General features: G+C 33.5%; 2 protein-coding genes across 9 annotated transcripts; one reads left to right on the top strand and one right to left on the bottom strand.

The window, feature by feature from the left end:
* Positions 1-1,952: 1,952 nt before the first annotated feature.
* On the top strand, positions 1,953-22,884 carry LOC102612349 (calcium-transporting ATPase 8, plasma membrane-type). Of its 8 annotated transcripts, none has more exons than XM_052434404.1 (38): positions 1,953-2,148; positions 2,236-2,314; positions 5,668-5,833; positions 6,615-6,715; positions 10,666-10,826; positions 11,682-11,798; positions 11,883-11,922; positions 12,688-12,797; positions 12,897-13,028; positions 13,159-13,248; positions 14,021-14,090; positions 14,320-14,390; positions 14,470-14,553; positions 14,627-14,704; positions 14,788-14,859; positions 15,745-15,828; positions 15,906-15,988; positions 16,103-16,211; positions 16,298-16,353; positions 16,597-16,639; positions 16,729-16,812; positions 17,334-17,471; positions 17,584-17,649; positions 17,730-17,828; positions 18,204-18,314; positions 18,534-18,701; positions 19,233-19,292; positions 19,752-19,916; positions 20,021-20,137; positions 20,340-20,438; positions 20,571-20,708; positions 20,890-20,990; positions 21,313-21,358; positions 21,487-21,621; positions 21,805-21,912; positions 21,994-22,085; positions 22,281-22,387; positions 22,507-22,884. In XM_052434404.1, exons 5-37 carry the CDS (start codon positions 10,677-10,679, stop codon positions 22,381-22,383), a joined length of 3,219 nt encoding a protein of 1,072 aa, XP_052290364.1. In that variant the 5' UTR covers positions 1,953-2,148; positions 2,236-2,314; positions 5,668-5,833; positions 6,615-6,715; positions 10,666-10,676; the 3' UTR covers positions 22,384-22,387; positions 22,507-22,884. The 8 variants fall into 8 exon arrangements, with proteins under 8 accessions (XP_052290364.1, XP_006474293.1, XP_052290363.1 ...); XM_006474230.4 differs by having other exon boundaries at positions 5,665-5,833; XM_052434403.1 differs by having other exon boundaries at positions 5,660-5,833.
* Positions 22,556-25,464, bottom strand: LOC102612047 (choline monooxygenase, chloroplastic). The gene is made up of 9 exons (XM_025097770.2): positions 25,067-25,464; positions 24,710-24,845; positions 24,506-24,580; positions 24,202-24,414; positions 23,977-24,072; positions 23,608-23,729; positions 23,404-23,497; positions 23,264-23,314; positions 22,556-23,170 (listed from the first exon to the last, which is right to left on the bottom strand). The coding sequence occupies exons 1-9, from the start codon at positions 25,387-25,389 to the stop codon at positions 23,033-23,035; spliced, it is 1,248 nt and encodes a 415-aa protein (XP_024953538.1). The 5' UTR covers positions 25,390-25,464; the 3' UTR covers positions 22,556-23,032.

The raw sequence follows: 25,464 nt of genomic DNA, 5'->3' as shown, positions 1-25,464 counted from the left end.
TCACAATTTAAAACATATAGTTAAAATGCATACACTAATGATGCATTTATTAGTAGGTAATTGAAACGGACCGGAATCAGAATGAGCTTAAATGAGAATGGAAAATGAGAATTAAAAATAAGTTTTTTATTTGAATGGTAATAATAAGAATTTTCCCTTAGTATTCAATATCTCATTCCCCAAATTCAAATTGAGGTGGGTTCCACTCATTTGATCCCGATTTTCATCTTAATTTGTGAAGTAAATGCTATCAAAAAATCTAATCTGAATTTCGATTCTTTAATACCGGAAATAAACACACCTTAATAGTGCGAATTTAACCCCATTACCCAATAAGAGAGTATATAAACTAATAATAAAAATTTAACCTAGTCCTAGGTCTACCGTCGTAGCCCAATAAGAGCAAACAAACATATGTTTGTATTTACTCTTATTAAATGCTTGTTTGGTATGACATATTTAATGACCATAAGTGCTTATTTAATTTCATAAACTTTTATCATAATTTTTGTTATTGTTTGGTTGTTTTTCTAATAGAGCTTTTGAAGCTTAAACAAGTTATTTTGCCTCTACTAGTAAAAGCTCAAATTTTGGGCTTTTGGGAATAGAGATTGAAAAACTTTTTTTTAAACATTAAAATATTTAAAACATCCTCTATTTATTTAATAATCTCATTTTATTTTTTTCATAACATAATTTTAAAAAGTTTGTCTATTAAAGTAATTTCATTAATTTTAAATAAAATCTCTTTTAAACAACCAAAAAATTAAAAATTTTTAGGTATAAGTTCTATTTATAAAAACTCATCTACTTAAATAAACTTTACTTTAAAAGTTGTACCAAACGGAATCAAAATGGCTAGATTTACACGAGGGAAAAATTCATTAGGCACCGCCAGTGACTAAGGGGCGCGAACCTTGGCAATTAGTTTTGCAACCTAAACCTAGGGGCTGAGACAGGAAGTTGATTCGTAGGGGGCAACTTGATAATCCACTACTCACCCATCACATGATAGAGAAAAAAAAGATTATTTTTGTATATACCACTCAGTGGAAAAAACAAAATTTCTAGGGTTTAACTATGTAAAGTCATTACAAAATTTCGGAAAAAAAAAAAAAACACTAGTGAGGGTTAGTGAGTTTAATTTATAAACTAATAATGTGATGTCATAAATTGAATAAAAAAATTAAATTTAAGGAAAAAAAAGTATTGTGGGGTCAGTTGCTATCACTCTTGTGGGTAGATCTACCCCCAATTTAGATCATTCAAGTTATGAACTTTTTAATTTGTATTAGCTCAGTTTGGTAAGGATGTATTTTTTAAAATAATTATTATTTATATGTGATGTATAAATAATTAAATGTGAAGAGATTTAGATAAATATTTAGTAAAATTTATTTTTAAAAATAACGTGAGTTTTAAATGCAGTCATATGTGCACGATAAAATTTATTGTTAAATAGATATAATGTTAAATAAAGTTTATTTACACATTTATAACACATGTATATAAAATAATTGATAACTAAAATAAATATTTTATATTATTAAATTATTTTTTATTCAGTTATCTCAATATAGTTGGTAATAGTAATATTCTCTTTGAAGTTAATGATTTTGTTTCCCACTAATAAGGATAATTTTAGATTTTTACAAAATATATAAGGAATCATATTAGGTATAAAATTGATTTTTAAAATCAAATTTTGAAAAACCTACTTTTCAAAATTTACTGTACAATAAGATAATTTTGACAAAAATAATTTTTAAAAAAATTTATTAAATATTAAAATTAACTTTAAGATTTTTTTAAAATCACTTTTGAGGCTCCTAAAAGTATATTTCCAAATGAGGTCAGACGGCTAAAACCTAACACGTTAAGGTTGAAACATGTATGGAGCAATGTTTATTTCATTATAGCTGTGTGGGGAAGGAAGGCCCATTAATGTTGATATTGTTGAACCGTCATGATCGTCGCTCTTTCCACGAAGTTTACAGGTGTACTAAAAAACCTGTAAAATAACAGAGGAAAATGAAATGGGGTAGCTAAGAAGTAACAACGTCTCTTGGTTTCTTTTTCAATACGACGGGAATTGCGATGTCGTCTTTTGCAACTACTAGACAGCAAGCTCTTCCGCGAACTTGCCAAGTAAGTCTTCATCTTCAAGTTTCGATTCCAACATCTCTTTCAGAAAAGGATTATTGATTCGAAGCTCTTTCACATCTCTTTTTAAAGAGGCCGACGGAATCGAATCGAACCGAAAGCAGATGATTTTTTTTCTCAGAAACTTCTTCATCTTTCAGCTCTAAATAAGGTAAGTTGTTCTTTGCATACATACTTTTATATATATGTGGATAAGGAAGAATAAATTAAAGTTAGATGAAATTGCAGCATCTCCTGCATGTTCTAGATTTTTGGCATATTTGTTTTTACAATTATCATTCATAATACGGATGAAAAAATGAACATAGAAAATTATGTTTCAATCATTCTAAAAAAAAAAAAAAAAACAAAGTTCGGTAGTTTTTCAATTTCTCCTTACTAAAATCAACATATATCACTTACTCTCTACTATATTCATAAGATCACAAAAGCCTCGACACCCAAAATTTAAAGGAAAAGAGGGGTAAATAGGTCGCTTGCTTGATAATTTATCTTGAGAATATAAAATATATGTTTAATATAAGGGAAATATCTTATTATTAGTTTTTTATTCATACTGAAACATATATTTCTTATTTTTAATTCTTAATTTTTTTTAGTTTTAATTTCCATTCATATGGTTCATTTACTTCATAATAAGTACGAATAAAAATGTATTTAAAAATAAGAGTAACATTGTAAAATTATGTCGTAGGAGGATATTGACTATTATGAAAAAGGAAGTAAGTGATACAAATTAATTTTTGTCGAGGAAATTGACAATCTCTCTTAAAAGTTCTTTTAATTTGGAGTTGGAGAAATTTCTATTTCCATTCATGATTTCGGCTTTTGCCAAATTTTTTCAGTTTCTTTAATTTTTTTTAATTATTAATTAACTCGCGCACCCTTATCATTACCGCTGGAGCTAGATCTTGCCTTCATAATTCATATTTATTTTTAACTTGTTATTTTGTGAATATGATATGTTTTTCATTAAAAATTGATATGTCTTCATTTAAAAATTGACGTCAAATGAGTACTAAGTACATTAAAAGAAATATAAGAGATAACCAGTAAAAGACAAAGACATTAGAGGATTAAAATGACAATCTCTTTTACAAAGTTGTAATGAAGTAAAAAATAAATGAGATTTATACGTAGTTATCTCATTGGTGCTTACTGCTTCATATAAACGAGGGGTGGGGTTTTCTTGATTTAAAAATTTGACTCGAAATTATGACATAAATTTTTACTATCAAGATGGAAAATTTAACTTCAAACCATATTATAAAATTGAGCGAATCCAATATTGCATGAAATATTTAATCATAATTTTAAGTAAAAAGTTTAAGCTACTAACCCAACTCTTATATAAAATATAATTTACATAGTAGTTAACTTTGTACTTCATATTGATCAGATTTAATCAAATAATATTTCCCCAACTAACTTTATCTTAGGAATATATGGGTGTTGATGATATAAAGTGAAAAGTAGTGAACGGAATTTTCTTTTTCCATTTCTTCCATCTTGGCATCTTCCACGAGGGAGTGCCAACTCCGTGAAGGCAAGTGTCTTATTTACCTTTACCTTTCTTTACCTTTACCTTTCTTTACCTTTATCTTTTGCCCATCTCTTGTCATTGGGCAATTAACTATAATAGTAAATTTTAAAATTTTCGCTTATAAATTACCTAGTTTGAAATCACCCTCGTTTTTTTAAATCTCAAGTTATCTTTATTTTTTTTTTCAAAATGATAAGGGAGAAATGAGATTGTTTTTTTTTTTTCAATCTTCTTAACAAAAACACGGGTAAATTGAGATTTTTTAAAATAAAGAAAGTGATTTGAAGATAATTAATTCACGATAGAGATAATTCTAAATTAATTCACAAGAGAGATAATTCTAAATTAACCCTATTTAAATTGAATCTCAAAAAATGTCAAAATTCATATGCCTTAATTTATCTAGAATTTTTTATTAAAAAGAAAAAAGGAAACAAAAGTTCGATATAATTTATTTTTTTTAACTTTAGACCAACCAACTTTTAAGAAATCCGTGCATAAAATTTAGTCAAATCCCGCATCGGATTGCCCATACAACCATAGTTAAATGCTTTACCATCTTGACATTTTTATCAAGATTTTGGTTGGACGGGTCATAATGTCAAAAATAAAAACTTGGGTATACTATATTATAAAATCTGCTGGTAAGGCCTTAAAGGAGAAACATAAAATAGTAAGTTTAAACAGAAATATATTACATATACCTGAGGGTTTCAAATACAAAATTGATGTAGAAGCAGGTAAATTTTCAATTTAGTACTTTATTTTTTCTGGAATTGCTTTTTTGGGCCTCGAAAGCCAGGCCTGCACATAGTTCGCCCCAGCATATAATGGTGCAGTTCAGTACAGAATCCGTTAGATCTTTTTTTAAATATTCGAAAAAAAAGAAAAAAGAAAATTCATGCTAATCTCATTCTGATTGACTGTCTAATTTGCATTATGACTGTGTTTAACAACATGATGAAATGACACACTGCTAATATATATTTTATTTTTCAAAAGATTGATTTTTTTTTCCTTTTTTTTTTCCTTCAAATTAATAGTTTTTTGACACCTAGAATTTTGGCAATATCATTGCACTTTAATAATGTAATGGAACAGAGTGACTGTTATGGGCACAATTTGGGACCAAGTTTATACGGCAGTATCATTTCGTGCACCCTGGTGGGTACATGCTAGATCAGAGCGAAACTGGCCCATACCCACAGCTGTGAAACAAGTAAATTACCGTTTGCCCCAAATTACGAAAAAACAAATGATACTAATAAATTAATAATGTAGGGCAATGATCATATCGCATGCTTCATTTGATCGGGCTCTCTTCGACTTTTTTTTTTTGTTTGAAAATCTTGACCTATATAAACTCATATATATAGACGATGGAATAATTTTGAAGAATTAATTACGATATACTCATAGGAAAGACTAATTAGATGTCAAACAAGAAAGTAAACAAATATCTTACGCATGCTTATTGGGATATACACAATGTAGTCAAGTCATTTTCACCGTCATCGAATTTATTTTCACTTTGTGTTTATGTCTAACGGCTTGCTACGCATGCTTATGTAGAGTCAACAATTTTATATGTCAAAAAGAGCTGCTCCATACAGACAATCGACTAGATCTTTTTGCTATAAGAAAAATCAAAGAGTATATATTAATAGGACCACTAAGGCGGTAAAACTAGTTATCAAAAGTTTTGCGTGCTATCTTCAAACTTCAAATACAACCCCTAGTCGGCTTTAGAAAAATATATATATATATATATATAGACTTTGACATCATCCCAAAAAGGGCAAAAAGATAAGAAAGAAGAAAAGCAAAAAGAAAATGCTTGAGCAAAATTAATCTCAGAAGTTTTATTTCAATAAAATGGTGACTGTGTGTGTGTGTGTGTGTGTGTGTGTGTGTTCACTTTGTTTGATTGAATTGGTTTTCTTTGAATGGAAGTAAAGCAGATACGACATCTGAGCCGCCGAAAATGTCAATAATTAACCAACATCTGGATCTGGGATTTGGAGAGTTGATTAAGCCAAATCACAAATGGAGCCCTGCATCGTTGTAATGTGCAAGCGACTGAGATCGTGTCTTTCTCATATTCACAGACAATAAAGGAAACCCCAGGTAGCCTCATCCTCACTCAATGTATTGTTTTTCATTACAAATGAAACCAAAACCATTGACAAAAGCAAATGATAATTCATCAACGCGTGTAATTCAAGCCGCTTACGTGAAGAAAATTAGTTTTATCACATGGTAAACTTATAAAACGTCAAAAGTGAAATTAGAAAATCTTGCCAAAGTAGAGAGAGCATCAAAAGTCACACAAGCTCCCTTTAATTTAGTACACTGCATGCTCCACATGCTGTACTGGCTACTTCTGGAAATCCAGCGCGACCCCTACTTTTATATGTGCCTTGCTTGAAGTTTATGTAAAGCAAATCTCTCACTTATTACATGTTAATTTTAAGTATTAATGGTCTGCATATAAATTGAGAAAAGATCGAAGCAGCTGCAGTACGTACTGTTGTCAAACACTTGATGTAAGGTGAGAGCAAAAAGATTCTTCCTGCAGTAAGTATCGGTTGTTGCATGCATTTCTATTGAATCACTTTAAATGATTTTGCTGGCATCATCATCACGACCTTTTATTCTTATTCTTATATATTGTTTTTCTTTTAAAATTTTCCACAGTTTTTTCTTATTTATTATTAATTATTGTACATTTGATTTGATTTGATTCGGAAAATCAAAAGTTTTCCTATGGAGTGAATATAAGGATCTTTGAAATTAATGTATTATTTGTATTTATATATATGCCGTCGCCTGTCGGAATAAAATTGTTGAAAAAGTAAAAAAATAGCAAGATTACATATGCCTTTCTCATTGCGTTACAATTTCATAGGTTTGCAATTGTTGTTGCAAGCGGCCTCTCCTCTCTCTCTCCCCCATCCTGATATCTTACCATTTATCTCCGGAAGAATTTTGCTGCAATAATAATTTCAGGTATGTTATTCTAAACCCCCTCTTCCCAATGCAGAAACTGATTAGAAAAAGATCGAATTCTAGTGTAGTTAATCTATGAAGGGTTGGATTAATTATCTTGTTTCATTACATTTTTAGATGATTAATTGCATGCATATATATATATATATATATATATATATATTGAATGCTTAGTTGTTTATCCTCCAACAGATGATTTAATTATGTTCGTTTGATAGCTGTCTGTTGGGTGTCATTGGCATATTGTGATCGCGTGATAGATATTGGTAAATATCAGTTGCTTTCCAAAATTCTGTCAATCTGGGTTTCTTCTTCTCAAGTAGTTCACTGATAGATGCTATGCTGCTTCTAAATAACTGATTATTTCATTTGAATATATTCATCATAGATTTTTGGCTCAAATGCATTAACTTGATTCTTGGCAACAAGATTTTGGAGGAAAAAAAAAAAGAAAAAGCCCAATTCAAGGAACAAAAATTTAGGATTACAACTGAGGCTTAGAGAAAGAAAAACGAACTCATAGAGGAAGAAAGGATTTCTGTCGAACTACTCAAACAAAGCACATACCTCAACTGACAAAAGAAGATTAATTAATATAAAATGTAACCGTACTCTATGTCCATAAATGGAGCTTGAAGATTTCACTATTTAAACCTTTCAAGCCTTTAAGATTTTTACAATTGACTTTTGAATATATCAATAAATCTTTACAGGTAGAGATGAATACACAAATTTCTTTCCAAAGTATTTTCTAAACTTACACCCACTCAATTTTAATATTGAAATAAAATTTATAAAGATTACTCTCTACAACAGTGTTAAATCGACAAAACAAGATTAATTAATATAAAATGTAACCGTCCTATTAATTACTTTTGCCCCTAGCACATATCAGGAGATTATAAAACAATGAAATATGAAACGTAATTAATTTCCTATGAAGAAAACATATAGTATTTAATAATAATGATTGTATAAAGCAATTTCTCCATATTAGAGCTAAGAACTGGGAGTAAATTGGTGCGTTAAAAACTTAGAGATTACGGCTATTAGAGAAAATCTCATCCCCCGTAAATTATAGAGAAAATTTGTGCAGGGTCGTTGAACATTAAGCTTGTTGTACTGAAGTTAGGCACTCAAATCCTCATTTTTTTCTGATAGAGTAATTACTTTTAATCTTTTTTGGACAAAGATGTAAAGATTAGAACTTTTTTTATTTGTTGGTTCAGTTAAATTTTTTCAGATGTAGGGGACTAGGGGTGAGCAAAATCTTCATCAACTTTTGACGTTTAGGCTATATCTTTCTAAGATTAAAAAATATGTAACTACTTAAATAAAAATTTCTTTAAAATAATTCTAGTGAGATTTCCAGAGAGTCAAAGCTTATACCTATATATATTTATTATAAAATTGTACAAAAAAAATGCCAATAAAAAGTCGAACAATAATAGCTACCTCAGCTTATCGGAATGAAATGCAAGATTGGGAACTTTGTTGGCCGTCCTATAAGAATTTAAAAGGTGGTTGGGTAAAGCGTTATGTTTTTTTTCAAAGTGGGATTTGACATTTGATGATGATAATGCATCATTTCAACTTAGACAAGTTCACAAATATCAGGATCACTTTGATGGCTCATTTCTTGAATCGTGACTCATTTACGGAACCCAGGTCATCGACTCAACAAATTAGTCATTGCCACTTATACCACTAGCTGACCGATCACACACACACACACACACAGCGCTCAAACTCTCACTCGAATTCCCACCTGCACACTTCTATGATTCTATCTCTTAACAAACCACACGTCGCATTCACATAGTAATCTCAAATAATTTAAAACAATTAGGGATGTAAAATCTGGGTCCCTACCCGGATGTAGGTGCATCCGGTTCTGAATCTACACTGATATTTTAAGCTTGCATCCGCATGTGGATCCGTAAAAAAATATGCGGATCCGGATGCGGGTAATATCGTGCTGATTGTTGGTAGATTTTTAAGATATTCGAATCTGCATAATAATTCAAATATAGTTTAAAATTTAACAAAGTTACCTAAGAAATTCAAATAAAATCCAATCATAATTTAACAATCAATAATTCAACACCTAAATTAGCATATAACAACTTCATAAATCCACAAATACAAATATCGAAACATAAATTAAACATAAAAAGATAATATAAATCCAAGTCTAACACCATCACAAACCCACATATATTCCATTTAAAACCATCACAAATAAAGACGCCACCACAAATTCACATAGGTTTTTTTTTTTCATTTAACTTAAAAATTTTTTCATTTATTTTTATTTAATAAATAAATAAATTAAAAAATAATGATATCCAATTTTCGGATACACTTGCATCTGGATCTGAATTCAGATGAATCTTTAATTTTAACATTTGGTATGGTTTATTTAATACCCTTAAGTAATTATTTAATCTCGTAAATTCTTATTAATTTTTTTAGTTGTTTAGTTATTTTTTGATAAATTTTTTTATTATTAAATAAACTATCTTGTCTCTAAATTTTATTAATAAAAACTCAAATTCTTATTGACAATCAAAGGTAAAAATCTGATTTATAAAAAAATTATTAGAATAAGTTCAACTTAAATACTTTCTATTTAAAAAGTTATAGCAAAGGAAGCGCGTGACAGCGGTCGGCACCACTTAAGGAACACTGCCGACCAGCTTTCACTTCACGTGATAAGCACAAAAAGCACCGACGCCGTGAGACCCATTACAGGCAACCACGTTCCTCAACACGTGTTGTAAGCGCGGCTTTAAGCCGTTAAACTTGCGACACATAACGCTGAAACCGCGTGATTTGTTAGTAACCGATAGATTCGCAGCACTGCTCGTATTTTTTTGAAATCGAAAGACCCCAGGCCAGAAAGTTATAAATAAACAATTAAAGAAAGAAGTAAAATAACCGATATTACAAGTGATTCTTCTCATGAGTCATGAATTTTTCCCAAATATAAAGAAAAAAAAAATAGTCGATGCATTTTACGTGTTGGGAAGACAATCGTCGCCTTAAATAGTTGAAACTAAATCATAGATAACCGGTTTATTTATTTATTTATTTTGTCTTGATATTGAAGTGCGCACGACTGTTACATTAATCGTGCTTCCGCGAAACTCCTCTAGTGCTTCGGAAGTCACAGGTGCGGTATTTTTGTAAACGCACGTCAAATACAAGCGAATATGCCCTTTTTTATTTTTTTTGTTATCTTCGGGTTTTGCTTTTTGAAAAGCTCGGCCGTACGGCTGAAATTACATGGTCGGTTTGACGCTCTCTGTGGATTTGTTCCGAGTCTTGACTCTCGGTCTGTTCGTTTTCCCAACGACTGTTCTATTCCAATATACTTCTTGAGTGAGGCTACAAAAACTGGCAACGACTTGGATTTCCCCTTTCTGTCTTTTATGCTTCCTTTGCTTTGTGCGTTATCTTTAAAGATGATATTTACTAGAGTTAAAAGAGGCAGTTAATTGATTAAGAAATATTTGGTTTGCCTGCAACGATTTGCTTTCCTGGTTGCTACTTTTTTTTTTTTTTAATCTTTTGCTTAAGAGTAAAGAGTAGTAAAGAGTAAATATAAAAGAGAAAAAAAAAAAAAAATTCCAGAAGTTACTTTGCTTGCCGCTTGTGTCTAGAAATTAACATAGTGGTTTAGTGGAGTTGAAAACTTTGAAAGAAATAAGCAAATAAGACAAAAGTGCGCATAATATTCAAAGGAAGATTGATAGAGAGAGTTAGAAATATGAAAATACTTGTGTTCTAGGGCTGGGGCACACATCCCAGAGTTACGGCGTGAGAGTAGTGAAAGTTGCTAATGATTTTCAAATTTCTTGAACATTATGTTATCGAGATTACGACTGATTATTGTTTTGAAGAAGAAATAGAAAGATAATTGACGGTGCCATCTCTCCTGCGAACAGTTTAACAAGCAATGGAAGACAATTTTAAGGGATCGCCTTATAGGCGACATACTGATGAAGAAGCCGGTTGCAGCCAGCTTGGCTGCGATTCCGACGACGAGGGAACTTTTAGTATTCCCAGAACCAAGGATGCTCCTATCGTTCGTCTCAAACGCTGGCGGGTATTTTGTTTCTCTTTTCATTTTGTTCTTGTTGCTTAATTTGCATTTCTACTCTTAGACATATCGGATTTGGCGTGTTATTGGTCTCTCTATTTTGGTTTCCAAGAAGGGATTGTTGTGAGGTCTGAGGTGGGCTTTTTACTTCCACAATTCTTTTTATCCCGTAATAGCAGTAATTATTGACTAGCATGTTCTTAGTGTTTGTTCCAAGTTTGTGGTTATTTATACTAGTCTGAGTAATACTTGCATAGACAGATAGGTAGTTATGCCGGATATTTTGCAAGAAAGAGGATTAAGCGAAATAGAAATAATATGTATGTTGGTTGGAAATTGTTTAATAACATACGGCAACATTTAGTCGCTAGTATGTGGGATGGAAGTTCCGATTTGACACTTTATTGTCGTCGTTTGGTGACAAAAGCAAAGCTCATTTGTGGACTCTGTAAGTGGAATGTTTTCATGTTATCACTTTTCACTGGGTTGTGGCTCAAGTAATGCTCCCAGTATTTGGGATCTTGTCAAAAACAGTCATATAAGTTTTTGAAGATGATATTAATTTAGAGTTATTGCAACAAGTGCAACCAATTCCGTTCTAACAGTGAATTTTTAGCCCTTGCATTAGCTGATTTAGTGATATCAGTTGTAAATCTTTTTAATCTGCCATTTTACTGTTTATTTTTATTTTCTCTGTCCTAACTTCTATTGCAACACTTTTCATTTCCAAAAATGATAAAAGAAATATAATGACTATCCTGTCTCTTCTGGCATGCTGCTGTAGTACTATACAACTTGCAAATTTATGATTTTCTGTTCATGTGTGTGATTACTTTTTTTTTCCCCCCTTTTCTCTTCTAGCAAGCGGCACTAGTGCTTAATGCTTCTCGTCGATTTCGATACACACTGGACCTCAAGAAAGAAGAAGAGAAGCTGCAAACATTGAGGAAGATTAGAGCACATGCACAAGCCATACGAGTATGTAATTTATTAGTGGGAGTGTTATCTTCTATAAATCAAGTGAATTATTCATTTTCTAATCCACAAACTTCTCTGTTTTAGGCCGCCGTTCTTTTTAAAGAAGCTGGGGAACAAGCAAATGGTATACTCTCCTCTTGGGTGCTAAGTTTAAATCAAGTGAACTATTCATTTTCTAGTCCACAAATGATGTTAAGTGTTTTATAGTTATACAATTGATGTGTATATATGGTTTTAATTACTAAGTGGCCATTTTATAATCTGTTGTTGGTCCAAATTTATTCTGTGCTCTAGCAGAATCGACCTCTTGACCAGACATTTTGACCATTTCTCTGAAGAAATAAAATTTATCTGTACTCAGATAAAAACATACTTTTATTGTTTTTTTTTTCTAGGTTTTTGATTGTCCAATTTAGTTGTATTTGCATGGTTCTTAATTTCCTTACCCCCCCTCCCCCCCAAAAAAAAAAAACCGTACATTTTTTTTTCTTTTTCATTTTCAGTAGAAAAAGATGTTAGATAAATAAAATTTCTCTTTTTCTTAGTGCTTGTCTAAGTTTCTTGTTCTTTATTTTAAATACAGCTCTTGAGATTTTGATTCAATTACTTGGACTCAGCTACAATCTTTTATTCATTTGCAATTTTATGCTCTTCTGGCTGTTTTGATCCTATTGTGGACTTGCACCATGTGCTTGCAACTTCACAATCTCAGCCAAGCTGTTCCCGTGCTTCACCTTTCCTTGCAGCACATTCAGTACCGAGGGAATTCTGTTGTTTCTTTGATGTTTGATGTTTGCTTTGCTACTGTATTGTTAAGATTTACGATGTTTGGTGGGGTCATTGTTTTCTTTTTCCAATTCTTATAGACTTAGTGCTTTTAATTTTTCAGGTGCTGAAAAATTAATTGCAGTTCCCAGTGGTGATTTCGCAATTGGACAAGAACAACTTTCTATCATGACAAGGGATCATAATAATAATGCTCTGCAGCAGTTTGGCAGGGCAAGTCTAGCTTCATATTTTCCATTTTCTTCCCTTCAAGTTTGAGCTATCTTATTATGTGTGTACTCATTCTCTTTCTTATTTCTCTTGCAACATTAGGTTAAAGGGCTATCGGACATGTTAAAAACAAATTTAGAGAAGGGGATTCCTGGTGATGATGTTGACTTACTGAAACGGAGGAGTGCATTTGGATCAAACACATATCCTCGAAAGAAAGGAAGGAGTTTTTGGGTAAACTTTGTTACCAAGTTGAAAATTTGATTGCAGTTTTTCTCATTTGTACTTAATCCCTTTTCCTGCATTTTTCTTTTAAGAGATTATTCTACGATATATAATGCATATTGTGATTTTGATCTCCTAGATGTTCCTTTGGGAAGCTTGGCAGGATCTTACTTTGATCATATTGATGATTGCTGCAGCGGCTTCTTTGGCACTTGGTATAAAGACGGAGGTAATCTCATTCTGTGCATAACTCATTTCATTTCTGTTCTGATGAATCTACACGTTAGAAGGATTCTTTGAGGGATATTCTCAATTGGTTTCTCATGTTTTGGACCCTTCTTGCCTAGTATTTGGCTGGTGTTAGGTTTGTCAGGTATGGGTGATAATTGCTGGTATCGATTAGTTTTTTCTGTATTAAGTTTTGCAAGCACTGTTTGTCTTATTGGCTAAAAATAATTATGTTCATAGCCATGGGTAGATCGATAATGATAGTTTTGATACATAATTGAGTGCTGATATTTGAAATGGCTTTATAATGGTTTATAGCATACTGCAACTCAAAGCGAATAAGTCATTGTTGAAGAAATTGAAATAAGAGTTTCTGCTACCAATTCAATGATAATGATCATTACTGCTATTGTGGGGTTTTCATTGTTTTACTTGTTTAATTTTTGTTTTGCTAACTTGAACGGTCAACCTTGGAAAGAAAGGCCAAACTAATGTTATCAGTCATCTTGCTACTTGAAGACAAGTGCTTTAGTAGTCACCATTAATGCTGTTACTTTGAATTTATAATGAGAAAGGATTCCGAATCTCTAGCAGTCAACTGTAATCATAGCTGCTTCGAGTCCTGGTGCATTGTTGTTGATAACTGTTTACAGAGCAGAGTTTCGTGTTCTCTTGAATCATAGATATTCGCTTCATACCTTGGTTATGGTTTTATCCCTTGTTGCTATGTTTATTTATTTATTTATTTTTAAATTCAAATTTTAATGTTATAGGGTATAGAGGAAGGATGGTATGATGGGGGAAGCATTGCCTTTGCAGTTATTCTAGTAATAGTTGTAACAGGTATGAAAATAAATGCACAATGTTATAGTGTTAAGGGCATTTCATTGTTGTGATAGTTAATCATATTATGAGCAGTGTATGAATGTTTTGTACATATATCATTTCGATATGCACTGTTACAAGATTTGCATTTTCTTCAATTGTTTTAAATTTTTTGGCAGCCTTAGAACTCATGTATTTTTCCCTTGCTCATGAATAATTTATCTTTCCCCTTTTTTGTCCTCTTCAGCTGTAAGTGATTACCGACAGTCTCTTCAATTTCAAAATTTGAATGAGGAAAAGAGAAATATACATCTGGAGGTACTTTGCTGTATTGCTATTGTACTTATTCATTGTGAATATTGTTTTCTTTTGATTTATATTTAGTACACATTTGTAGGTAATTAGAGGTGGTAGAAGAGTTGAGGTATCAATTTATGATCTTGTTGTGGGGGATGTTGTGCCTCTCAACATTGGTGATCAGGTAATTGGCTTCGAATCTTTATTTAATGTAGACTACATTTTATTGTTGTTTGACAATCTTGGTCTGTCCCTAGGTTCCCGCTGATGGAGTTCTAATTTCTGGGCACTCTCTTTCCATTGATGAATCTAGCATGACTGGAGAGAGTAAGATTGTAAGCCTTTATATCCGAAATCTTGAAATTATTCATTATGTATCTTCCTCTTTCAGCTCTGTTGCTAAGAATGCCTGTTGCAGGTTCACAAGGACTCAAAGGACCCATTTCTAATGTCTGGTTGCAAAGTCGCTGATGGTAACGGCACCATGCTTGTAAGAGCGCTTCCTCCCCCCGCGAAATCATATTTCTTTTCTTCAGTTGTGGTTTAGCTAGTTCATGTCATATGAGGACTCAATACAAGAAAATTTGAATGCAAATGTGATGTTAGTTTATGTTAGGGTTAATTTGAGCATTTACCAAACATGATGTCGAGGTCTTAATTAGGGCTCAACTATAGTTAGAGCTAGCAAAACGAGTCACTGGATCGTGTTTTGTTATGTCAAATTTAGGCTGTATTGAGACCCTAATCTGTCACAAAAAATAAATAGGTTACTTAATAACCCAATTTACGTTGCACTATATGTATGTATGTATGTATGTATAATAATATTTATCCATATTAGAAAATATAGATGTCTATCAATATTTTACACATTTATACTATTAAAGTTCTAAATCTATATAGAATTGTATAAGTGAAACACCATGTATACATTCATCCCCCCCCCCCCCCCCACCCCCCCCCAAAAAAAAAAGGAATTATGTCCAATATTTGAGTTTTAACGAGGAGAACCTACTTATTTTTCTAGAATAGAAAAAATAATTGTGTAATTAATCGGGTGTCATTAATCAGGTAAATGGGTTAAGAACCTTAACCCTAACCCAACATGGAAAAAAATCGTGCTGACCCAAACTTGGCCCATTTAATAATTGTGACAAATTTGGCGACACATACCTATTTATTCGTGTTGGGGTCGTGTCAAATATTGCCATGTCTAACTGCCATATGTAAGTAATAACTAGGGGAAACATTTGTGAATGGGGTCACCAACCTTCTTGTTTTGGTCAAGTTCATTTACCCTAATGACCTTTGCTGCTGTTTGCAACTCTGCCTTTGTCAACTTGCTTTACTTGTTTAAATGTCGTCCTTCCATTAGGTAACCAGTGTTGGGATAAATACTGAGTGGGGATTGCTCATGGCTAGTATTTCAGAAGACTCTGGTGAAGAAACACCGCTGCAGGTTAGGTTTCTTTTCATTGTTTTTAAAGGCTCTTCATGTTTTATTTGTTATGTTTACCTTTTAGTTATTTGGAATAGGTACGCCTGAATGGTGTGGCAACATTTATCGGTATTGTTGGTCTTACTGTTGCTTTAATCGTCTTGGTTGTCCTTTTGGCAAGGTAACATCATTTTGTGGATTATTATCTCTCTCTCTCTCTCGCATTGTATCCATCAAGCACAATCCATGTTATAGTGAACTCTTGCATATAACATGTATGTTTGAATTTGTTCAGATTCTTTACTGGCCACACCAAAAATGCTGATGGAAGTATTCAGTTTAGAGCAGGCAAGACAAAAGTTAGCCATGCTGTTGACGGTGCCATTAAAATCCTGACTGTTGCTGTATGTTCACTTTACTCATATGTCTTGTGTGTTAGTTTTGTCTGTATGCCTCTCTTAGTTTATGATTAATATTTTGAATGCTGTAGGTCACTATTGTTGTAGTTGCAGTGCCTGAAGGGCTTCCTCTAGCTGTTACCTTAACGTAAGTTTGTGTGTACAAGATTCTGATATTTTTGTTCATTTTTTTACACAACTGGCTCAAGTTGCCAGATATTAGAAATGGTATATTCTTATTTAAGAGTGTTTGGGGTTATCCTCACAAACCGTGTTATTTATTTACTTCTTAAATTATTTTGTGTGTATTTTATGTTAATATGTAAAGATTTTAATGATTCTCTCCCTTTCCTTTTGCTCATTATTCTTGTGTTTGTTGGCTGTGACACAGACTTGCCTACTCTATGAGGAAGATGATGGCAGACAAAGCCTTGGTATGTATTAGGAATTATTTTGTGCTCGGCTTTCAATTAGAACTCCACAATAATGTTTCATATTTAGCTTAATATATTCTGAAATGCAGGTCAGGAGACTATCTGCCTGTGAGACAATGGGCTCAGCTACAACAATTTGTAGTGATAAGACTGGAACATTAACCTTGAATCAGGTGAATTATTCTCATTTCCCTAATATGACTTGGTGTTAAGTGTATGCCTCCTCTGATAGTGATGTATCTTGATGATCGTTGGTTGATGGAAGATCCAATAGTGATTCTTGGCATACAGTATATTTGATATGATATAGTGATTCATATGTATATGTTGTATACCCATGACTTATGTGGCCACTAAGTTTCATTTTGATTGATTTAATGCCACTATATTTCGTGATAAAACCCACTACTCTTTGAGCCAGGAATTCAACATTCTTCTTTGTTCTTTCATGCACCCACCACTCCCTACCCCACCCAAATTAAAGCAACCCCCTTCAAGGTTGGCGTGAGGAGGATTTGACCTCTTACTTCCATTTGATGACGCAAGAAGTTAGGCTGTCCTGTTGGGGATGGTGCCAAGTATTCACTTAAATGCAGAGTTAATTCCAAAAGTCTGAAGAAAGAATTGATGGGTGAATTTGTTTTTCTTTAGATCAATGTAAACATCATTTTTCTTATGAGTATCCTATTCTCAGATGACAGTGGTTGAAGCTTATGTTGGAGGGAGAAAGATCGATCCTACGGATAGCAATTCACAGTTGTCCCCAATGGTGACCTCATTACTTGTTGAAGGCATTGCACAGAATACAACCGGCAGTGTTTATCTCCCTCCGGTTGGTTTCCTAATATCAATACTAATATGGTATAATTTATTGAGGAGAGCATTTGGTCCAGTATTCAGTTTATTATAATTGTAACACACTTTGCTTGTAACTTTGCGTGTAGAACGGTGGAGAGGCAGAGGTCTCTGGATCACCTACAGAAAAGGCCATTCTTCAATGGGGAATGAAGGTTTCATTTTAAGTTATTCTCATGTCTTTGTAATATTTCTGCCCAAAAAAACAAAAATTCATTCATTGATTCTTTTGCAGCTGGGGATGAATTTTGAAGCTGTTAGATCTGAATGTTCTGTTCTTCATGTTTTCCCATTCAATTCACTGAAAAAACGAGGAGGTGTTGCAGTACAGTTGGTAATGTAACTGTACATTTTGCGCTGTTGAGCAGTCATAATATTGTTGCATACATATTCCACTGATTAGTCACATTCAAAATTGAATCAGATCTCTTATTTCTGAACATCAAATGGGCAAATTACGTGCATTGAACAAGTATTAATTTACAAAACTGTTGGATTAACAGCACAGGAACTGTTTATATGCTAGTTAAGAGTTGCAACATCTGCTATTTAGGAAAAAAAAAAAAAGTCACATATGTTGAGCATTTTTATTTTTCAACCTTATATTGGTTCAACATTATGTGCATATAACTTTTGCCTGTAGATCAGTTTTGAACTGTTTTGCCTTATTCTTCTGTTTTCCCTTTTGTCCCACTGGTTGAACTTACAGCCCAACTCTGAAGTTCACATACACTGGAAGGGTGCTGCCGAAATAGTTTTAGATTCATGCACGCGGTACATTGACACAGATGATCACTTGGTTGAAATGGATGAAGATAAGGTTCGAGAAAATAGAATATAATTGTTAATTATTAATTCCTGCACATCTTTTCACCTGCTTCCTTGCTTTTCCTTTAGGGGATTGTTCTTGTGTTTTTCTTTTTTCCCCTCTTTTTTTGGTAGTTTAGATATGTTTTTAATTAAGTTCTGCAGATTATATTTGCTAGGAATACTGTACAAGAAAAAGTATGATTTTCAATGTTATGATGTTGGTTTGCAGCTGTTGACTTTTAAGAAAGCTATTGAAGATATGGCTTCTTGTAGTTTACGCTGTGTTGCAATTGCATATCGAACATATGAAAGGGAAAGAGTTCCTGATGAGGAAGAACTCTCTAGATGGGCATTACCTGAGGATAACCTTGTTTTGCTGGCTATTGTTGGAATAAAGGTATAGACTTAAAAGAATCTTGCTTTCTGAGTGCTTGCTTTTGGAAATCTCAATGCTTTTCTATCATTTGTGATTGGTACAGTGGACCATCCTGTTTTAGTCTGTTAAGCTTTATATTGCGATGTGGCAATAATTTCTGAGGACCTTCCTCTTTTAGATCTGTTAATGGTTTCCTAAATCATTTGCCAGCACGTTTAGGTGATATTATTGGTATAGACATTGAGATTCTGATGTGCCATCACGGCCTTCACTTTGCATAGATTATACTGTGAATACTGCATTGGGAGAACGGTGCTAAGCGTCTTCATGATATATGCTTTATCTTTTTCTTTTATTTCTCTGGTCTTTAATGGAAGAACGCTTCTTCGAACTTAGTTTCATTGAACATAAACTTCATATACTTATTGCTTCACATTTTCTTAGAGCATGAATATGTAAGAGAAGAAGGCACATTTAGTTACATACGAGTAACTCAATGTTCTTTACTCAAACTTTGGGTAATCTTTTAGCTTATACAGACAATATTTGCAGGATCCATGTCGACCAAGCGTTAAAGATGCTATTCGACTATGCCGAATTGCTGGGGTTAAGGTAATTTTTCATTTTCAAATTATCTGCGTACATCTGCTTATTGTGTTTCTTCTCTACTATCAACTCATGAAAACTAGCTGAGTACTCCTGAGTCTCTTCATCTGGCAAAATAAAGTCTTGATAAGTACTAGTTTGTTGATTACGATAGTTCAGTTATCGGTATCTGTGCCAAGTGTTTGCTGCTTTATTCAATAGTTAACATCTTGGTATTTCTGGATAGAAATTTGATGGGATGCCATATATGAAGTTTTGAGTATCATGAAAGCTTCATTTTTTATTTTTTTTTTAATTTTCATTGTTCAATGATAGTTGTCTATGTGCTTTGTTGTTGAATGTATGGTTTACTTATCTTGTTGGAGATTCTATTTCCTTCTTGTTTCTCGTCCTTTCTAATTTTAATATTTATTTTATGTAATGTTATCTGTTAAAATTAGTTTAACTAGCTGTAAAAAACATTAGGTGCGCATGGTGACTGGAGATAACATTCAAACCGCGAGAGCAATTGCTTTGGAGTGTGGTATACTAACTTCAGAGGCTGATGCTACTGAGCCTAATATCATTGAGGGAAAGTCGTTCCGTGCCTTGTCAGATACACAAAGAGAAGAAATTGCAGAGAAGATTTCGGTATGATCTGTGTATCTACTTTTTCCACTCTGTAAATTCTTTTGCATTGAGAAAATTTTAGTGTTGAACTGTTGGAAAGTGGTAATTTATTGCTATATGTATAGGTGATGGGACGGTCGTCTCCCAGTGATAAGCTTCTCCTCGTGCAAGCATTGAGAAAGAGGGGAGATGTTGTAGCTGTAACTGGGGATGGCACTAATGATGCTCCTGCCCTACATGAGGTGAAATGGATGTGATTCTACTTTGATATTTTATATTCTTACGTGAGAGTGTATTTAAAATTTCTGTTTCATCGTCAATGTTTTTAAATCATCTGGACTACTAGAACAGTTTCGTATTGGAGTTAAACGAGTCAGGGTGGCCTGGCAACATGCACTAAATATGATATTATAGCTAACGGAATTAAGTCATTTTGAAGTTCAGGCAGACATTGGTCTGGCAATGGGTATTCAAGGAACCGAGGTTGCTAAAGAGAGCTCAGATATTATTATCTTGGACGACAATTTTGCTTCAGTTGTGAAGGTTAGTGTTTGTTTTCTAAGCTTTAAGCCTCCAACTAATTCATGATATTCATTGTGCAATAAAATTTAAATCCTTTTCTTTTTTTTTTTTTTTGGGGGGGGGGGGGGAGGGGGGGTTTGTTGTTGAATTTAGGTTGTCAGATGGGGTCGTTCTGTATATGCAAATATCCAGAAATTCATCCAGTTTCAGCTTACTGTCAATGTCGCAGCTCTCGTCATTAATTTTGTGGCTGCTGTTTCCTCTGGTGATGTTCCCCTCAATGCAGTGCAGGTTATCTTTCTCTCTCTGACTGAATGGGTATAGAAGGACGAGCTTAATTGCTGGCCTTGATGATTTCTTTTTTTTTTTTTCCATTTCTCTCTCTCTCCCCACACCTTTCCCTTTATATGTGTAAGCAAGGATCGGCTTATCTGCCGGCGCTAATGACCACTTTTGCTTTCTCTTTGTTTAGCTTCTCTGGGTTAACCTCATCATGGATACCCTGGGAGCCTTAGCCTTGGCTACTGAACCACCAACTGATCACCTGATGCAGAGGTCCCCAGTTGGTCGAAGGTAGGAAATTGATGCTAAAAAATGAGCTTTGAACTGTTAAAAGTTATCCATGTTTCTTTCTTAGAAAAATTTGGGGTGTTTGGAGAGGTTATATCAAAAGTTCAAGATAATTTTAAATGCATAGGAAACATGAGCTTGATGCCTTAATTTTTTTTTTTATTTATTATTATTTTTATTTTTTAATTTTACTTAAGCTTACAGAAATTGGTTCATTGGATTGTCAAACTAATGCCATTTGTCTGTTTGATTTTCTTTTATGGATTTTCATTTTTTGGTTAAAACTATCTCATGCACTGATGGATGATTCTTGCATGTTTCTCAGAGAACCTCTTATAACTAATATAATGTGGAGGAATCTCTTAATACAGGTAGATGCAATTGTTTATTTGCTGGTTATAGTTTATGCTGTTATTATGTAGAAAAATTTCGATTTGCTCTTTTTTTTTTTTTAACTATTTATATTCTGAATATTCTCAATGGTGGTGAGAAATTTCAGGCTTCCTACCAAGTAAGTGTCCTGCTTGTCCTGAATTTTCAAGGGAAGAGGATTCTGAACCTGGAGAGTGATTCCAATGCCCATTCCAACAAAGTAAAAAATACTCTGATATTCAATTCTTTTGTCCTTTGCCAGGTTAGTAAATTATCAGGGAATACAATAATTTGTTAAGTTGAGCTTCTGTTTGTTGTAGTTTCGAGGGCAGCTTGATGCTGCTAGCATTGTCACTGCTAGAAGTGTTTTTTTTACCGGCATTGTTGGTTTGTAACTGTCATAAAATTGGATGGCCTGACAAACAGGTAATTGTTTGAAATGCAGATCTTTAATGAATTTAATGCTCGGAAGCCTGATGAAAAAAATATTTTCGGAGGAATTACTAAGAACCGTCTTTTTATGGGGATAGTGGCAGTAACTCTTGTACTTCAGGTGAGACTCTTCCGACTTCCTTTATTTTCTTCTTGGGCTTCATATTTGTTGCATTGTCTTATATTTTGTTTTTATGTGCAGATACTTATCATTCAGTTTCTTGGGAAGTTTGCATCAACTACCAGGCTTAATTGGAAGCACTGGATTATTTCCGTCGTCATTGGCTTCATCAGGTTATTTGAGCATCCTGTTCTACAATAACATTTGTATAGAAATCATCTTTCCAAAGTTTATTCCTCGTTTTGTTATGACAAAAATTAGTGTACCTCAACTTTTAATTTTACAATCAGCAATAAATAAATCAATTAGGTTCCTTTTGTAACTAACTGGAGTCCTTGTTCACCCCTCCCCCCTCATTTCCTTCTCAGTTGGCCCCTCGCTATTCTGGGGAAATTGATACCTGTGCCAGCAACTCCCTTCAGTAATATCTTCAATGTATTCAAAAGAAGACGTTCTCAACAAAGAAATTAGGAAAGTAAGAATCCCCTTCACTTTGAATTCCATTCCCTCTTCCTCCTTTATAATACCTGTTATGCTGTGATAAATTTTAATTATACTAAATCTTAGATTCATATGCAATTGTCTGCCCTGCAGGTTAACCAATGGGAAGGTGCCCGGATTCATCTGGATCACTTGGTTTGTCAATATTTCAGGCTTTTGTAGAATGTGCTGTCCTTTTTTGGTTGACAGGATAAAAAAAAAAAAAAATCCACAGATTTGAAGATACATATGAATTCAATATGAATAGGAAAATTCGCTTTTTGACTAACAAGGATAGTTGAAGGAGAGATCTATGTTCATAGAGATGTTTTCCAATTAACTGGCTTAACAATACACAAGCTATATTTTGCACAGCTACGATGTCAGATATTACGTTTTTGGAACTTGTGTGCAGCTCATCTTTCTTGATGATGTGTTAGGCAGTTTGGTGCTTCCTTGTCTGTATTATATATATTCTCTCTATTTGAGTTTTGACGGGTGCAGCAAAGCAAACTGTATGGTATGACTAGCCTCTGTTTTTTACTTTCTGGATATTAGAAGCCAATTTCAGTCTTTCAGATTCATGATCGTGAATTTCAAAATCTTAATTGGAATTTATGGGATTGGAACAAAATGTGAACTAGTTCGTAAGGTTACAATGTAGTAGAGAATGGAAATGGTACATGGCTTGTTCGACAGAGGGTGCATACCTGCCGCTACAATATGCTGGAGATTCAAGGCCCCTCTGGACACCTTCACAAAGAATAATGTCTTCTATCTGCATGCCGTCCCCAAACATTTCTTTTAGAAGGAAAAGAAAAAATAAAATAAAACCAAAATGAAAATGCCTTAAATCATCAATTTATTGTACCTGCACTTGCTCACTATCTTTAAGGCTTTGCTCTATAAAAGCTTTGTCGTCCTGCAGCCAAAGATATATGTATCTTACAATCATAGCTTGTTAAATAAACTGGTTTCAAAATGGCAACGTAGTCAAATAACAAAACTTACCATCAAAGAACCATCGAGAAAGTAGTCAAACACCACTTCGCATCTTGTAGGTCCGAGAGGAATCACCAGATTGGTGTCCATCCAAGGTCCATAGCTGTAAGCACTCAAAAAGCTCAAGTTATATTATAAAGGGAAACAAATTATCAGCTCTAGCTTCAGGGAGCTATTACAAAATCAAAATCGACCTAATTATCGAGGGAGTACCGATTAATCATGAAGTTTGGATATATGAAAGCATAAAACGCTTTAGATCCAAGGCGATGGGTATCATCTGTGCCTTCTGTAGAGCCACTTTCACATCTTTGGACGCTAACCTTTTCATATAACTGTCCCCAAAAAAAAAAAAAAAAAAAAAAAAAAAAAAAAAAACATATAGTCCAATATAATTAGTAAAAGTCATCAAAATCTAAATACTACAGCATAATTGGATTCTACTCTAGTATCACGAAATGTGAATTATCTGCGTTATTGGTTCTAAGAATGTTATCCCGTGCCTGTCAAAGCCATGCAATAATAGCTTCTTTCATTTATTACAGTAAGCTATGGAAAATTTATATGAGCAGAGAAGCATACCGTTGTTGAGTAAGAATCCAGCTGAAGACCAGATGCAAGGCCTTTATGTGCATATGGAACATGGTAACCGCCATCTAAGTAGTTGTCGCAGAAAACCTGCAAGAACAAGAATTAAGAATGAATTCCCAGGCAGTTTGAGCTTATTGTTAGAGATAACCGCAAATGGAAGAACAAAGATTTAAGTTGGACAGAGCACAAACTAAGTTTCACATTTCAGAGCCATACCTTCCAGTTGCATTCAATGGTGTACTCTCTTCTGCATAGGTAGCTTAGGGAGGAATCAATACCATTTATGCTCAGTATTTCTGAGCTACCACCCAGCCACTCGTTCGCTACTACATTACTATCAACTTCTTCTTGATGTACAGCTTCTTTTCCCATATTTAGAAGAACAAATGGTCCCCAAGTAGCTACTTCAAGAGGCACAAGTCCAAACTCCTATCATCCATGGCCACAAAAAGTCAATCAAATTGTTCAATCCATTTTAAAACTCTGTCAGATTGTTGTCTGAATAAATATTAGAGCATACCTTGACATTAAAATCCTTTATGCCGGTTATTCTAGTGGCCTTGAGAAGTGTTCCATCCAGCCCATATGTCCATCCCTGCATAAAATTAATAAAATTACATCTTTAGTTGATCGTACAAAACATATACAAATATAAAAGTTGAGCTTTTTTTATCTTTGCAACATAAAATAAAAGAATTGAAGTCTAACAAACTTGGGTACTAACATGATAAGGGCAAACGAACCAAGACTTTTTCCCACTTCCAGTTGCAAGAATAGATGCATGATGCCGGCATACATTATGAAAAGCATGAATCTTCCCATTATCATCTCTGCAAACCACAAACTCTACTTCTCCAATTCTGCAAAATTTTCAATACCCCGTTTGGTTTTCAAAGATAATACAATAAATACGCAACAAGAAAATGTTCAAAATGATTGTGTAAGTAAATTCAAGTGTCAAACATTTCCATACATCCTACAATAAACCTAACAAACTTTAATCAATGCAAACATAACCCACACAGTAAAATCCAACAGAAACCAGAATTTTTACAAGATAATAATAAAAAATTGATCGAACCTTCCACTGAAAAAATCTTGAGGGTCTTTAAGTTGATCCGTATAACCAACGACCTGCCAGCTTCTGTAGAAGACACGATGGAGTTCAAGGGCAAGGAAAGAAGGATCAGTGTACCATGAGCTTGGTGGAGTTAGTGCTTTTTCTATTGGGATTTGTGGGTTAAATTCATATACTAATTTTTGAGCTGCGACCAAGTTCTCAGAATAACAAGAAGATGAAGAGCAGCTCCGCTTCTTTACACAGTTGAGAAGTTGATGGCTTTTGAAGGTATTATGATTTGGAATTTTCATGATCATCGCCGTCGAGCTCATCGTCATAGCCATTTTTCCCCCCCTTGTGACGGGGGTTACAGTCTTACAGAGACACTAAACTTAGGCTCTGTTACCCCTTCGTTATTA

This window comes from Citrus sinensis, chromosome 9 (genome assembly GCF_022201045.2).
Source record: "Citrus sinensis cultivar Valencia sweet orange chromosome 9, DVS_A1.0, whole genome shotgun sequence".
Classification (NCBI taxonomy): domain Eukaryota; kingdom Viridiplantae; phylum Streptophyta; class Magnoliopsida; order Sapindales; family Rutaceae; genus Citrus; species Citrus sinensis.
This window is presented reverse-complemented; position numbering and strand designations above follow the sequence as displayed.